Consider the following 15,807-nt stretch of genomic DNA (forward strand, 5'->3'; position numbering starts at 1 on the left):
CGGCTTGCTAGGTGAGCCCTTGCAGGGCTGCTCTGTGCCTTGGTTTCCCCATCTATAAGAGGAAATGCTGATAGCAGCTGCTGAGTGAAGTACTTTGATATCTACCAGGCACATTAGTTAGGGGTATCAATCATTAATGCTACTTGTAATGATTAACTGGCAGATAATACCCTCAAATCGGAGGCTTGTGGGATTTGGCACCACATGGGATGTTGAGGTGATTTCACCCGGCCTTGCGAACGGCCCCCAGAGACAGCAGCCTCTTGTGCAACCTTTTGGGGTGAACTGGGACATCTTCAAACATGCCACCACAACCCATAGCTTTAAAAATACTGCGTTTATTGGGCTCTTAAATAGAAACATCACTACAAAAATATACAGACTAGAAAAAAACAGAATGCCCTTCGCTGGGATAGCTATGCACCTTCTACCTTGCGTCACGGGGGCTGTGGGATACAAACTCCTCAGCCACCCAAAAACTTGTTAAGAAGTAGTCAAAGGAGTTGCTTCAAGGGAGAGCCCAGGCCCCCGGCTGTCATCTTTTTAAGGAGCGATGGACACACTCAGCTTTTCCCCCCAGGCCTCTCATGGGGCTGGAAGGAGTTTTTGAGATGAAGTGGGTGAGGCTCCCCATCCTTTTCAGTCAACCTGCAGTGTTTTCCAAAGCAGCATTGGACTTTCAGCTGTGACTACACCTGCCCATCCTGCAACTCCGCTGCTTTCCCCTGTGAGAAGTTCGATCCTTGCACCGACCCTTTTCTAACCCATGAAATTAAAGGGATCCTTTCTATTAAGCAAAATGGATGGCGAGAAGCACGTGCATGTGCATGCACCATGAATAAGCTCATCCAAGTATAGTTTCCCATTCTGCCTGAAGTGCTTCAAGCCCAATGGAAACCCATCTGCTGGTTACCAATTATAGCTAAAGCTATTTTTAAAAAAATAAAATACGAATAGCTTTAAACAAAACGTATGTTACCGATAACTGTGCCAGGGCCTTGAAAAAAAAATCCTACAACAGAAACACCTAATCAGCAGTGAGGTTGTTTCCCCCTCCCCTCCCCAGCTGCAAATTTTATAGGTTTAGAAAGAGATCCCAAAGTGGGGAGGAGCGTACCGGCCCTGAGCTACCATCAGCAATGTCTGCACATGTTGAAGTGGGGGAGCTGCTGGGAGTTTGGAAGGACCTGAAAGACTCCAGCAAGTTTCCCATGTGGGGGCCTCCCCTGTATCCTAGTAGCAAGGGCCCAAATCCACCCTGCTGGGCAGTTTCCCCTTGCTGGGCTGTGAAGCTCCCAGACAGGATGAGCTTTTGGAGAAGGCCCAGTTCAACGGAGGGGTTAGGAAGATCCCCAGGCATAAACCTTCACCAATCCCATCAAGCTTGTAAGTGCAGAGAGCAAGTGATAACACAGGGCTGAGTCTGATCCTGGCCACGGCAGCCAGAGCGGATGTCCCGGATCCAGCCCAGCCAATGCAACAGCCTGATGTGCAGCTGATGCAGCGGGGCCCGGAGCTCAAGGAAGAGAGTCTGCAAGAGATGGTCGCACAATCCCAGATCCAGCTGCTGTCCCTCTGCAAGAAAGCAGCAGCTGCAACCTGCGCTGGGGGGGTGGGGTGTTGTTATGTACACACAACATTTTTTGCTCTTTCATGTACTGCAACTGTATGTTTGCATGAGCAGGATTTCCGGACGCTTTAAAAGTCTTTCTTGTGCATTACAGTAAAACTCCTCAGGGTCTTCAAAAGTGCTTCTGGAGGTAGCAGGATTACAGCAAAGAGCACGCCCCCCTCCCTAACCTACTCCCTTGTGCACAGCAGTTTACAATGCATCTGAGCCCCTAGGACAGGGAAGAGAGGGGTCTTCCAGTCCCCCCACCCCAAAGATTCCTCATTAGTGCTTTCTTTGAGGGGTCCAACTGGGAAAACCCAGCAGAAACAGCATGGCTTGGTGGGTGGAAGGTGCTGCAAGCCCACCCACAATCCGCAGGGAAGGGACAGCTAACTAGCAGCAGGGCAGGGCTCCTCCACAGACCTGAGCCAGGACGACCGTGGGTCTGGGGGCCCAGGGGAGAGCTCCATCTTTAGGGCTTGTTCTGGGGATGCTGGTCCCCTCTGCCACGTTGCTGGGAAATGCCCAGTCACCAGGACAACCGGGCAACATATCTGCGACCCCCGAGTAGATGCCAAGGGCTGGGCAAAGTTCCAGGCCTGGGACTGAAAATCCAGCAGTATCCAGGTGCCCATCTCCAAGATGAGCTGCCCACAGCAGCCTGTGGGCACTGCCCTCATTGCCAACACCCAGGTGGACAGGTCTGAATGCCAGGGAAGTCGGTCGTGTGAGTCCAGACGCTGCCTGACATCCTCTCCCAGCAGTGGTCACCATCAGCGGGATGGGGAAAGGGGGCTTCCTGCCTCCTCTGACTCCGCAGGGCTGGGTGGAGCTGCGGCCCTCCAGTGCCCATCGTTCAGACACTCTTGAAGCAGCTCCAGCTCCTCGGTGAGGCCAGAGAGCGTTGGGGGGAAGAGGCCGTGCTGAGCAGGGGGGAAAAGAAGCAGAGGCATGGGGTCAGGGCAGGCATCTGGGGTACTGGCTGGCTTAGTGCCATCAGCTAGTGCATGGAGAGGCTGGAACAGCCGGAGCCCAGATCCAACTCCCTGGGCACCTGACAAGGGCCAGCCCAATTTATGCCTCATTGGGCTGCACCCAGGGGCTGATGAAAAATGTTGCTGTAGTGCACTCGGTGCCATACATAGCCCCCATCCTGAAGATGCTGCAGGGGAATGTGGGGAGTCCCACTGGATACTAAAGCTTCCAGTTCCCTTCTCCACTATTCCCCTCTCCACCCTAGATCCAGCCCCCTGGCCCACACCACCCTGTTCCAATGAGGGCAAATGGTTTGAATCAACACCGAGGGGCAAAGGGACTTGACTGAGGTTACAGGAGGTGGCACCGAGCTGCCCCGAGCCCAGCCTGGGTCTTACCTGCCGCTCGGGGCTCCCACGGAGGTAGCATCGTCTCCAGAGCTGGATTGCCGGCCCCACGCAGGCTGGCACCAGGACCTCCCCAAGCAAGGCAGGGTAGCTGCTGGGCCAGCCCTGCTGGTCGCTGAGGCTGTCTGAAGATGGCACACGCCATGGGCCCTTCTTGACGAGCGAGCCGTTCTTCCAGGGGAAGAGGTGGGGCTGCGGCGCCAGGGCCCCCCGGGCCAGAAGGAACACAGCCCCAGTCTCAGACAGGGTGGCTTTCAGCTGGAGAGAGGCAGGAGGTGGGCTGGGGCTTTGGGAAGGGGGATGGGGCATAGCAGGGAGCAAAGACACAGCAGGGCTAGAGGGGACTCAAGGCTGAACTCCTGGGTTCCTTCCCCATCCCAACCAGGAGGAAGGCCAAGTTGTCCAGCTCCTTGTCCCTTGTGCTGTGACCATTAGGTTGCCTACCCGCCCACACAGCCCCCACCCAGAGCTGCCTGTAGTGCCCAGCCCCACCCCATACAGAGGCAACTGCACTCACTTTGCTGCAGCCCGGCGGGGCTGTGTGCCCATCACTGGCCCTAGTGTAGACGGTGTTCTGGAACTGCGCCCGCTGCTGGGCGCTGTAGTGCAGTGCCCAGGTCCAGATGGAGGGCAGGCAGGCACCCCCTCCTGCCGGGGCTGAGCAGCTGGCCTGTGGCAGGATCTTCAGGTTGGGGGCGTCCCGCCAGCCATTGACGGGTGTGTACAGCTGGCCGAAGGCCCGGTGCTGGGGGGCAGACAGAGGGGGTGAGGAGAGCACACACAGCCCTTCCCATCAGCCCATAGAGCCCAGAGCTGCTCCCCACTGCAGACCATTTAAGGGAAACGTCACGTTACCCAGCACTCCCAGCAGCAGGGAGCAGAACCCCTGTGGGATGAGCAGGGAAAATGAGGCACGAAGCAGTCAGGGGTAGAAGAACCCAGGAGCCCCAGTCCCCTGCTCCAACCCTACTTTTCTCCCAGGAAGCCCAGGTGTCCTCACTCCCATCCCTGGCTTGAACCAGAGGACCCCAATCCCCACCTGCAGCTGAGCAGAGACCCCAGGAGTCCCTGCCCCATCCCCATCCCCTGACCCCATGGCCCCACTCACCTCCCACAGCCAAGGACAGAACCAAGGAGTCCCGACTCCAACCCCTAGACCTGACTCCCCTCCCAAGGCAGAGCAAAGCCAGCTCCCAGGCCCATCCTGAACCCAAGGACTCACCTGGCCCCTACGGCTCCGTTCCCACTGGCAGCTGAAGAGGAAGGTGCTGAAGAAAGGCACATAGCTGCTGTCATGCAGGGCCAGGAGATAGGCCTCGGCAAAGGCAAAGGCGGCTGGGAACTGCCGCAGCAGCTGCCAGGTGCAGTCCAGGAAGAGCTGAAACACTGGAGCCTGCGGAGGGGGGTTAAGCCCCAGTGAGCTGACAGAGAAATGCAACTACTTCTGGGGTGGAACACGGCAATGTACGGACGGCCCCAGTGGAGGGAGGAGGGTGGGGGGGTCAGCTGCCATGGCAATGCAGCTGCGTCTGGGGTAGAACACAGCAGCTGGGGACGAGGACAAGTCAAGTGGGGCTGGGATGGGGTCCAAGCCCCAAATCCGAGGGGTCTTCTGGGTCCCTGCCTCACCCAGCCAGCTCCACCCCCTGCCCCCAGCTCCAGGCCCAGGGCACCTGGGAGCCAGTGGGAACAGGCTCCATGATGCCCCCCCCGCTGGTTGCCCCTGGGCTCACCTCGCCTCGGTCACCGTCCCGGCAGAGGTTGAGGCGCTGGGCAAAGGGATGTCCGGCTGCCACCCACTCCCGCTGCACCAGGTTCTGGAAGCCCAGCTGGGTGCGAGCGTGGGGGTCAGCCAGCAGCTGCACCAGCGAGGCCACCAGGCAGTTGAGGTCTCGGTCATCTGACTCTGTGGGGGCAGCACAGGGTGAGGGGGGCTGGGCAGCGCGGCCTGGGGACCCCAGCGAGCAGTGGGGGAGTCTCTACCTTGCAGCACAACAGAGCAGCGCCTCTCTGCCAGCAGCACAGCCACATCGCTAGCCTTCCTCACGCAGGCCCTGCAAGGGGATGGGGTGGCTAGCAGAGCTGGGGGCACTGGGGGTTGGAAAACTAGGGTCATGGCCACATGCGAGCCTGGCCTGGGCACTAGGAGAGGACATCTTGGGGGCAGGGAGGGACAGCTCTCACCTGACATGGTCCAGCCAGCGGGTCCCCTCCAGCGCAGACAGCCACTTCTCATCGGCCACGGCAGGGTCTGGAAGGCAGCCAGGCAGGGGGACAGAGATGGACTCCTCCAGCAGCCACCCCAGCCATGAGTGGGAATGACCCTCCCCACTCCACAGGTGGCAGCAGCGGAGTAAGAGAACATGACCAAGTCCCCCAAGGGGGTCTGTGGCAGGGAAGGAGCAGAGTGACACCAGGTCTCCTGAGTCCCATCCACCCTTTGCAGAGATGGATGAGATCTGCCTGAGCAGGAAAACTGAGGCAAGGAGCCAGCTCCCGGCTCAGCCAACATCCGTGGAAGAAGAGCCCGGCTCTCAGCTCCTAGGAGACACAGGGCAGGGGAAGCTCCTCACCGGGCAGGCAGAGGGTGCGGAGCCGCACATGGGCCAACTGGATCTCGGTGGGGCTGGGCAAGTCGGCCACTGTGTCCACGACCACGCATCGCGCATGCCCAGCCAGCAGCAGTGCCTCCACCGCCCTGCAGAGACACATGGGGCATAAGATGGGTGCCACTGGCCCCCCTAAGCCAGGCTGGGGCCTCAGCATGGCATCCCACCCCCACCATCACAGCCCCATATCCCCACGTCCGTGGCTCCTACCTCGTGTCCTCCTTCTCAGGGTCTGAGGCAGCGTGGAAGCTCGCAGCGCGCAGCAGGTCACTCCCCCCAGGGTGCCGCCAGCAGAGCCTCTGCAAGGCAGGGCAGACACAGGGGGGCAAAATCCACGTCAGGCTGCTCCCCCCACCCCTGCATCCCCATCCCCTTCCTCCACCTCGAAGCCAGAGCTCTTCCCTTCCCCCAGCTGGTTCAGGCTGGGGAGGGTCACCCTGGATGATGGGAGGAGGTCACTCACTGGGATGCGTCGCTGGTTGAAGTGGGCAAAAGCTCGTTTGAGTTCGTTGTCCAGCAGCTGGCTGGGCACCCAGAGGTACCGGGGCAGGCTATGGGCACGACGCGGGAAAGACAGCTCAGACCCTCCCCACAACCTCCCCGCAACCCTCTATCCCAGGATTCGGCCTTCGGGATCCTCCTTCCCTCCCGAGAGTTTGATCTCAGCCTGGTCCCACCCCAACCTGGCTTTCCAGGCACTTTAAGCCCATCACAGCACAAAACCCCCAAGCATCCAGGGCAGAAGCAGAAGCAGAAGCTTTCCATTGCCCCTACACATCTCAGTCCCCGGGGCTAGGAACGAGGGCTGTGGAGAACAGGAAACCCACGCATCTGGTCCCTCCAATGCCCTGGACCCCTTGGGGATTTGGGGAGGTCTCCTGCATTTTCTAGTGGAGACGGGGTGAGAAAGATCCTGCCCGCCCCACACCCCCGCTCACCTGGTGGCCATGTCGAAGCGCTCGTTGGCCACACTGACCCGCCAGCCTGCGGGCCCCAGGCGCCGCAGCTCCTGCTCCCAGTCCTGGAGGCTCTCGAAGAGCAGCGTGGGCGCCGGATCTTCCTCCTCCTCGGGGCTCCGCTGGGCGTTCTCTGCAAGCCGGAGCCCCTTCAGCATGGTGCCCACAGGGCCCACTGCCCTCCCGGCCAGGCACGGGATCACTTACCCAGGTTCCTCAGCTGGGTGGGGTCGGACCAGGCTGCCACATCCCTGTCACTCTCCTGGGCCCGAGCGATGGCCATCGTCACCTGGGAGGCGGCAGCCATGAGCGGGGCTGGGGCAGGGCTACCAGGAGCATCTTTCCCCCCTGGGCAGCACCCCATGCCCCCCGGCTCTAAGTCTGAGCACTGCTGAGGGGAATTGGGGGTCCTGGCACAGCCCAAATCCCCCGGTCCTTTGTGATTCAGGCACTAGGATGATTTCATAGACATTCGGGCTGGAAGGGACCTCGGAAGATCATTGAGTCCAGCCCCCAACTCCAGGGGCAGGAAGTCAGCAAGGATCATAGGATCCCAGCGAGATAAGCATCCAAATGTGCCTTGAAAGTGTTCAAAGTGGGTGCTTGAACCACCTCCAGTGGCCGTCTGTCAGTCTGTTCCAGACCGTGGGGCTCAAACAGTGAAGAAGTTCTTCCTTATGTCCAGCCTGAATCAGTCACAGAGGAGTTTGTGACCGTTCGATCTTGTCATCCCTTGGGGCGCTCTGGGGAACAGATGTTCCCCCAGATCCTGACGAGCACCTCTGATAAACTCATAGGTGGCCACCAGATCACCCCTGAGCCTGCGCTTTTCCGGGCTGAAGAGTCCCATGGCTCTCAGCCTGTCATCATAAAGTCTGTTTTCCTGACCTCTGATCATGTGCGTGGCTCTCCCCTGGACTCTCTGAAGCTTCTCCACCCCCTTTCTGAATTGTGGAGCCCACAACTGGATGCAGTACTCCAGTCGCGGGATCCCCAAGGCCAAGTACAAGGGGAGAATGACATACTGGGATTTGCTTGAGAAACATCTATGGATGCAAGCCAGCATTTTGCTTGCTTTACTAGCTGCAGCATGACACTGAACACTCATGTTTCTCTTGTGATGAACCATGACCCTCAAGTCCCTTTCATCTGTAGCGCTAGCCAGCGTAGCACTGCCGAGTAGGGCTGTGTGAGGCTTCAGACAGAGCTTCGGATCCGGAGAAGCTTTGGATGCTTCGGGGTCCAAAGCAGCACATCTGGGTCAAGGCACTGCCTCAATTTGGCTTCCTGAAGAGCTTTGGAGCCGCGAAGGAGATCCAGCCATAGGGTATAATGGGGAAACAATAAAATATTTATAACTTTGTTGTTTTTTGTCCAATTTGGATGAACTTTTCAGGGGTGGTAGACTCTGCAGAGAGGATGAGGCCTGCCAACTTTCAAGAAAATCGGTGCAGGGGTTTGGGGGGGAACTGCCCCTCAAGCTGCAGACAAGCACAACTGGTACCATGGGTGCTGTGGGACTGGCTGGCTGTCCTGGGGCCGGGGGGGACACACTGCTGCCGGCCGGCTGCGAAGCTGCTGTGTTCCCGGTTACCAACCAATCAGTCATGATTCACTCAGGGACCAGGGACTCAATACACAGGACCCAGCTACTACACAGCGACTTAAGAGACAGTCTTTGCACCAGTTTTGTCTGTCAGCAGCTTGGGGTGCAGGGCCCCAGGACCCCCCTGCACCGATCTCCTCCACAGCTGGCAGGCGCCACAGCAGGGGCCACCACCCCTGCAGCTGTCACCCCGCTGCGCCTTAGCACACCCAGCGTCACCCATGGCACCAGTTGTGCTTGTCTGCAGCTTGAGGGGCAGTTCCCCCCAATCCCCTGCACTGACCTTCTTGACACTTGGCAGGATTTGTGGCCTCATTACGAGCCACCAGCCTGGCAGTTTTCACCCCCCTATGGTGCGACACACAGTCGTGACATGAGTTTGGATTTCAAAAATTTGGGGTACAGTTCCCCCCCAACGCCTGCACCAATCTTCTTGAAACGTAGCAGATTTCATTCTCTCAGCAGAGGCTACCACTCCTGCATGTTTCATTCAAATCGGACAAAAAACAACAAAGTTATAGATCTTCCATTGATTCCCCATTATACCCTATGGCCGGATCTCCGAGGCGGCTCTGAAGTGTCAGCCGGGTTGCGACAGAAACCTGGTGCGGAGATCCCCATCGCATTGCATCGCCGACATCCGAAGTGGCCAGACCGGCCAGACTGGATCACTGCCGACCCTATACGGATGCTGCAGGTTTTTCCTCCCAAGGTGGAGAACCTTGCATTTTTCGGTGTTAAACACCGTCAGGTTCTCGTCCACCCATTTCATGTGCCTGTCCAGGTCAGCCTGGATCACCCGCCTGTCTTCTGGCGTGGATGCTTTACCCCAGAGTTTGGTGTCATCAGCAAACTTGACCAGTCCACTTCTGACATCAATGTCTATATCATTGATGATGTTAAACAGTATAGGCCCCAAGACAGAGCCTTGAGGGACGCCACTTGTCTCAACGTGCCATGACGATTGACTTTCATCAACCACCAGCCTCTGGGTCCAACCACGGAGCCAGTCCCCCAGCCAGCGGATCGTGGTGAGGTCGAGGCCACAACTGGCCAGTTTTGCCAAGAGGTGATCATGGGATACCAGATCAAAGGCTTTTTTAAAGTCAAGATATACGACATCAATCTCTTCTCCCTTGTCCAGGTGATAGGTCACCTGGTCGTAGAAGGAAATGAGATCGGTCAAGCAAGACCTACCCGCAACAAACCCGTGCTGGCTATCCCTCAGGATGTTGGCATCGGACAGTCCATTAAGGATGGCCTCTCTGATAATCTTTTCCAAGACCTTCCCTGGGATAGAGGTCAGGCTGATGGGCCTGTAGTTAGCCGGATCCACTCTCCTCCCTTTCTTGAAGATCGGCACCACATTGGCCTTCTTCCAGTCTTCGGGCACTACACCAGAGCGCCAGGAGCTCTCAAAAATCCGTGCCAGGGGCTGAGCTATGACGCTCGCCAGCTCCTTGGGTACCCTGGGGTGTAACCCATCAGGGCTGGCTGACTTGAAGGTATCCAGCCTGTCAAGGTGTTCCTTCATGAGGCCAGCACTGATGGAGGGTAAGGGATCTCCCTCACCCAGACATCCCTGATCCAAAGTGGGCAGGGCTGTCCCATGGGACTGGTGAAAAACTGATGCAAAGTACCCATTTAGCAAGTTTGCTTTTTCATGGGCATCAGTTGTCAGTTGTCCCATCTGGTTTAGCAGGGGTCCAGTGATCCCTGCCAGGGACTGTATGGGATCAGCTGGTACCAACCCCTCGGGGCTGGGCGATCCCCAAGATGCTAAAAGGAAATCCAGCCCTCCCCATTTGAGAACTAAGGGAAACTGAGGCAGGGAGAGGCCAGCAGCACGAGGAACAGCACCCAGGAGTCTTGGCTCCCCGACTCCAACCACCCAGCTCCTGCTCCCCTTCTCGACCTAAGAATTCAGGAGTCTGGGCCCCCAGCCCCTGACACCAACCTACATTCTCCTCCACTTGCTGTAACCAGTGACCCCAGCTGCCTTTTGCCTCCCACCACACAGGAATATGAGGATCTGACCTGCAGCGCATGGGCAGCAGGGTCCCTGCCTGCTGCAGGGGCGCGAGGGAGGGTCGGACTCACCCGGAAGGCGCCCGGCTCCAGCCCACTCTCGGGGAAGCGGAAATGCAGCACACGGAAGTCCCTGCAGTACAGGACCAGCTCCTCGGGCACAAACTTGAGGCTGGAGCTGGCTGTCAGCACCTTGGCCTTGGACACGCTGCTGGCTGCGGCAGAGAAGCTGGGTCAGGGGCTCGAACTGGGGGGCTCAGCCCCCAGATGCAGAAAGCACTCCCAGGGCAGAGGGTAGCAGGGATGCCCCATCACCTCCAGCCCCAGTGAGGGGCCCAGGGGCAAACTGCCCCATGCCACTCCCTGCAACCCCCCACAACTGCATACCCCAGGCCTCTTTACCTGCTACAAGCTTCCCAATGCAAGGTAGGGCCACGTCGTATTCACTGTGCAGGAAGGAGCAGCGGGGATGTGCCTGCAGCCAGGAGCAGCCAGGTCAGGGGAGGGACAGGCTATACCCCCCCACACCCCACTCGGCCATGATCTGGGCACATAGTGGGATTAGCTGCTGGCTGGCATGGATGGGGACCCCCCCAGCTTCCCTAGCACCCACCTTGGCCCCAGGGGGCACGTCTGGCACAAAAGCAACCCTCCGGTTGGTGCAGAACAGGGTACCCAGGATGGAGTCGAACCTGAGGCTGGCACCGAGGCTCCTTCGCACGCCAGGTGCCGCTTCCAGCACGAACTCGCCTGGAACCAGGACATAGCATCAGGAGCCAGCAGGGACCCAGCCCTGGATCCCCTGGGAGGGGATGCGGGTCCTTCCCAGCCCAGTTTCTGCAGGGCCCAAGCCGGCCCGAGTTCGGCTACAGATAAGACCCACTCCCCAGGCCAGATGGGGTCTGCCCCCCCCTCACCATACCTGGGATCCCAGGGAAAGCCTGGCAGGGCCTGTTCCTCTTGGCATTGGCACTGGAGAACTTTGGACCTCTGGGCTGCTGGTGGGGGAGAAAGAGGCTAGGGTTAGTGGGGTTTAATCCTGCCCTTCCCAGGATAGAGCTGGCAATGACCAGGAGGTTCTGGAGGGCCATGGGGAGGTCCGTGCCTCACTTTCCCCAAAGCATGCTTCCACCCTCCTTAGTGAAGCAGGCTGAGGTCTGCAGGCTCACAGTGCAGAGAGTCGACCTGATGGCTGTGGGAATGGTACGGGGTGCTGACACTCAGGGCACCGGGTGGTCTGGAAACAGGGCTGGGAGCCAGCTCACTGCCCTCTCCCTCCCCCAGATCTAGCCTCGCTGCCCGATTCCCTTCTGTGCCTGCTGGCAAGTCACTTTGGCCTCTGATGCAGTCTGTGAGTGGGGAAACAGGCCTGATGCATGCTAACCATTATACCACACAGCTGCATCATCTGGGGACGGGGCAGGGGCCGACTTATGCAGTCCCATGTGCAGCCCCCGATCTGGGGAGCAGCTGCAAGGCCGCAGATGGGGATGCATGGATCAGCAGGCTCCAGACATATGTGGCGCTGCCACCAGCTCAGCCCCCCAAGTGACCCCTGCTCCCAGGTCCAGTTTCTCCTCACATCGAGGCAGGGCTGAAACCAGTGGGAATGGGCTTGTGTTCCCATATCCAGTATGAGATGGACTGTACAGGGGAAACTCCTGCCCTTCTCACCCTGATCTCATCCATGCCCCAGTCCCATGGGCTATCTATGTCACCTGCCAGCCTCCACCCCAGAAGCAGCTGCATTTCACCAGCCCTATATATCTTGCTGTAACTATTGGGGACCCCAGCAAAGATCAGGGCCCTGCTGTCCATGCACGGTGCAAAGGGAGACGATTCTTCTCCCTTTAGGGCTGTGAAACAGGGCTGCCAAGCAGCTGGGGATAAGCAAGCTGCTGCATACACAGCAGGGCTCTTCTACGCTGCACCCATCCAACCACAAAGCTGCCCCTTTGCCCCCTGTTCCCACCCATGGGGCCACTCCTGGTACTCGAGGCTGGGAACAGATGCACCACATAGACTGACAACATCAGCGAGGCACAAACTTGCTCAAGCACGAGCTCCTTTATCTGATGCAGTGGCACAGCATAACGTGGTCACACCAGCACGAGGGGGATTCATACACAGGGCAGATCCAGAAGGGTGCAGTCTCACCTCACTTGGATTCCTGACCCACCCAAACTTGAAACCTAGAGCCTGGCAGGGGCAGCAATGGAGTCACTTGACTTTGTAGTTTATTATAATCTATACTACATATAATCTATACTATAATACATAATATAGCTATTGTAATCTGTATTATAATACCTAATTCTCTCTCTCTCATATATGTATAAAATAAAATCTATATCATAATACATAATACTATAGTATCTATCTATCTATCTATCTATCTCGGGTATTATGCAGTTATGTACTCCCCTCTCCAATTGAAGGCAATGTCAGCAAGGCAGGTGCGCTGTGAGGTGACACTGCCTGCTGCAGTTTCCCTCCTTCCCCTATAGAGTCAGGCTTAGGCACATGATAAAACTTAACTATTTAATAAGATAAGGAAATCATAATATAAGCATATGTACACAAAATATAGGAACTATAAGCAATTTATTCACATACCTATACAGGTACTGATGGGAGATCAAGAGGTCAGACAAGGGTCTCATTAACTTATACTCTAATGAGAGGTAAGGCTTATAAAGCATAAGGTGCAGGCTCCAAAATATGAGGCACAGGATTTACAAAATATAAGACGCAGAGCAAAGCATGCCCAAATTTAGATTCCCAAGAAAACAAAAGGATAGCTCATGTTACCCTGATGCAATAACAGTGCCTCAAGGATAAGCAGCAGCAAAAGTTTTTCTGTGCCCTACGGGCCCCAGTAACCCTCTCTGAATTGCTCACAAAGGGGACCTCACAACTGGGAGTCCTCCCCTTCGGGGCTTCCCCTCCAGCTGCTGGCCACAAACAACGGGGGAAATCCCTCCTCCTCTGTGGGAAACCCTTTCTCGGGTAACTCAGGAACAAGGCTCTCCTGTTCCTGGGCTGAGACGTCTCCTTCCTCAGCAGGGGTCCTCAGTTTCACGAGGCCCTTCCAGCCTTGGGCCCTCTCTGGGCCCTGTGCACTATCCAATGCACCAACAGCCCTGGCTCGTGTGTCATGTGGCTGTAGGGTTTCGGTCCACTCCTGGACCCTCCATGCACCGCCTGTGCACCGTGTACCTGGCCCTGCACCAAGGGTTGGGGACCCAAGCTGCCTCGTGCAGCTCTGGGGGCTCAGTCCGCTCTGGACCCCCCGTGCACCAGGATGCCTGGCCTCATGCTGGGGTTGGAGCCTGCAGCTCCCAGGGTCTTGGTCCCCCCCAGACCCTCCAGGCACCGGCTGTGCACTGACCCCACACGGCCTCGTGGCGGGGCTGCGGGATACGTCCGCTTGCTGCTCCCCGTCCAACGAGCCGTCTCCACTCTGTTCTGCTGTCCAGCTCTCCTTTGTCCCTCCATGCAGCTGCCCAGGCACCGGGCACTTGCCCTTTTACTCCCTCCAGAGGCTCCGCCCCCAGATTGCAAATGGACCAATCGGAGAGCGAGGGGGGTTAGTCTCCTCTCAGGTCCAGCTCTTCACCTCCCCCTGGGTAGGAAGGGGGCAAGCCTCTCCCCTGCCATCACCTGATTGGTGGGAACGCCCCACCAATCGCTTGAAGCCCTTCCAAGCTGGGCTGCTGCCAGCCAGCCTCTATACTGTAATACATACTATCCTAATCTATTTCAATCTACACTATAATATAGAATACTATATATAATATATATGTAAAAATAATCTATTATAATCTACTTGATTCCTTCTCAATTCTTCATTCGATGGGACTTAAGGACGCTCTCTCCTCCTCCCCCGCCTAAGCACCTTGACTTCCCACTAATCAAGCTCTCCTCTCTTCTGTTGTCTGCTCCTGGCAACGCAGCTGCCATGTCACAGCCCTGCAGACTGCTTTGAACTCCAAGCTGCCAACGCCAGCTCAGGTGTGGAAGCCTTGACTCAGGCAAACGTTAACCAGGGAGTAGAAAACGCTTTCAGCCATGCACCGGAGGCCCTGCCAAGCCAGCTACATTTTGTTTTACAAACCTGAAAGGAGATGCACCTTGAATCCTAATGATTGCCGGATACAAGAACTAAAAACCTCCCAAAGCAATCAGGACTCGCGGCAGAGGTGATCTCTTTTATTAGACCGACTACATTTTTGCAAAAAAAAAAAAAAAAAAATCTTTAGTAGCAAAAATCTAGTTGGCCTAATAAACAAGATCACCTCTACCACAAGTCCTGATTGCTTTTTCCTCTAGACCAAAACAGCTACAACCTAAAAACCTTCCCAGTACTTTTTGCTTAATTTATGGCAGGTTTTTATTATTTGTTTGGGTTTTTTTGCACATGTGCCAATAAAGTTATATTGCTTTTGGCTTCAATCTTAAGCTGAATAACATGGCCCCAGCCCCCTTGTGTGTTAGTAAAGCTTCTGGTCCCTTTTCATATGGAGGAAAATGTGTGTTGTGGGATGTTGCACCCCCCTTTTCAAAATCCTAGGTACGCTCATGCTGGTGCCCAGAAACCAGCATGTTCCAGTTATCCCAGTTCTCATAGCACGCATCCGTGCCACAGAAAAGCTTGCCAGAAAAGTCCTGGCCCGGTGGGTCTGCAATCCAGGCTGGTCTGTGCCAAATGCCACCCCCAGCTCTGCATTTTCTGAGGATGTATCAAAACCCAGCAGGCGGCAGGCCAGATCCACGTGGCTCCCGACAGTGGGGCGATCTCCAGGGGTCGTTTGGAGCGTCCCGGGGACGCGGGCGGGGAGGAAAGGGAGCCCGGGTCTGGGTTGACCTCCTCGTTCTGCCCCCCCCCCCAGCCGCTTTCCCAGCGAGGCCCGGGCTGGGCTGGCTTTGGGGAAGCCGTTCCCTGCAAATAACATCATCGGTCCCCCTTCTCTCTGCCTCTTGCCTTCCACTCCCACCCACAGGCATCTCAGGGCTGGACAGGACCCGCTGAGGTCCCATCTAGTCCAGCGCCTGCCGGCGCCAGGATCAGCCCTGTCCAAGCGTCTGTACAGCACCTGGCGCAGAGGAACCCCCTTGCCCACCCACGTCTGCACGAGGGTCGAGCCCCCCGCGGCCCTGCTTCGAGCAGGCGGCTCAGCGCCGCGGGGGCCCCGACCCCCCGCACGGGGGCGCCGCCGGCGCTTCTGCCCCCCGGCCCGCAGCGCTCGTGCGCGGGCCGCGCCTCGCCTCCGAGCGGCACCCAGCGGGGAGCGGAGCCCGCCGAGGCGCCGGGGCAATGACGCGCCGTCTCCTGGCGCCAGCCACAGAAACGGGGGGCGCGGGGCGGCACTGGAGGGGGTCACCTTGCAAGCGCCAGCACCCGGGCCGGGGAGCCGGATCCCGGGGGGGGGTGACAGGCTGCGGCCACGCCGGGCCGAGGGGGGCTCCCTGCAGGGGAGGGGGCAGCACCCGCACTCACCCCCGCGCCCGGCTCCTGCTGCCGGACCTTGAAGGAGCTCTTGGCGGTGGGCAGCATCGTCCCATGCCCGGAGCGGGACGCGCGGCGACCCCGGCCGGGCGCTGCGCTCCGGCG

General features: G+C 57.8%; 1 protein-coding gene across 3 annotated transcripts; it reads right to left on the bottom strand.

Annotated features, from left to right (window-relative positions):
- Positions 1–318: 318 nt before the first annotated feature.
- MTMR11 (myotubularin related protein 11) lies at positions 319–15,800 on the bottom strand. 3 transcript variants are annotated; one of them, XM_019556175.1, is made up of 17 exons: positions 15,694–15,800; positions 11,116–11,188; positions 10,807–10,943; positions 10,596–10,668; positions 10,266–10,408; positions 6,767–6,848; positions 6,542–6,692; positions 6,067–6,154; positions 5,814–5,902; positions 5,568–5,692; positions 5,179–5,245; positions 4,978–5,048; positions 4,728–4,900; positions 4,217–4,387; positions 3,512–3,739; positions 2,986–3,252; positions 319–2,535 (listed from the first exon to the last, which is right to left on the bottom strand). In XM_019556175.1, exons 1-17 carry the CDS (start codon positions 15,748–15,750, stop codon positions 2,386–2,388), a joined length of 2,145 nt encoding a protein of 714 aa, XP_019411720.1. In that variant the 5' UTR covers positions 15,751–15,800; the 3' UTR covers positions 319–2,385. The 3 variants fall into 3 exon arrangements, with proteins under 3 accessions (XP_019411720.1, XP_019411714.1, XP_019411729.1); XM_019556169.1 differs by lacking the exon at positions 15,694–15,800 and having other exon boundaries at positions 11,116–12,477; XM_019556184.1 differs by lacking the exons at positions 319–2,535; positions 15,694–15,800 and having other exon boundaries at positions 3,146–3,280; positions 11,116–12,478.
- Between the last annotated feature and the right edge of the window lie 7 nt (positions 15,801–15,807).

This window comes from Crocodylus porosus, unplaced genomic scaffold (assembly GCF_001723895.1).
Source record: "Crocodylus porosus isolate Cpor-Errol unplaced genomic scaffold, CroPor_comp1, whole genome shotgun sequence".
Classification (NCBI taxonomy): Eukaryota; Metazoa; Chordata; order Crocodylia; family Crocodylidae; genus Crocodylus; species Crocodylus porosus.

What these genes read in the sequence shown, in the direction of transcription:
- MTMR11 (XM_019556169.1), bottom strand. Translation starts at nt 11,284, where the DNA reads ATGGCCCTCCAGAACCTCCTGGTCATTGCCAGCTCTATCCTGGGAAGG. An exon ending in CGCTTCGACATGGCCACCAG is followed by an intron (nt 6,155 to 6,541) that starts GTGAGCGGGGGT and finishes TCGTGCCCATAG; the next exon opens with CCTGCCCCGGTACCTCTGGG. An exon ending in CGCTGGCTGGACCATGTCAG is followed by an intron (nt 5,049 to 5,178) that starts GTGAGAGCTGTC and finishes ATCCCCTTGCAG; the next exon opens with GGCCTGCGTGAGGAAGGCTA.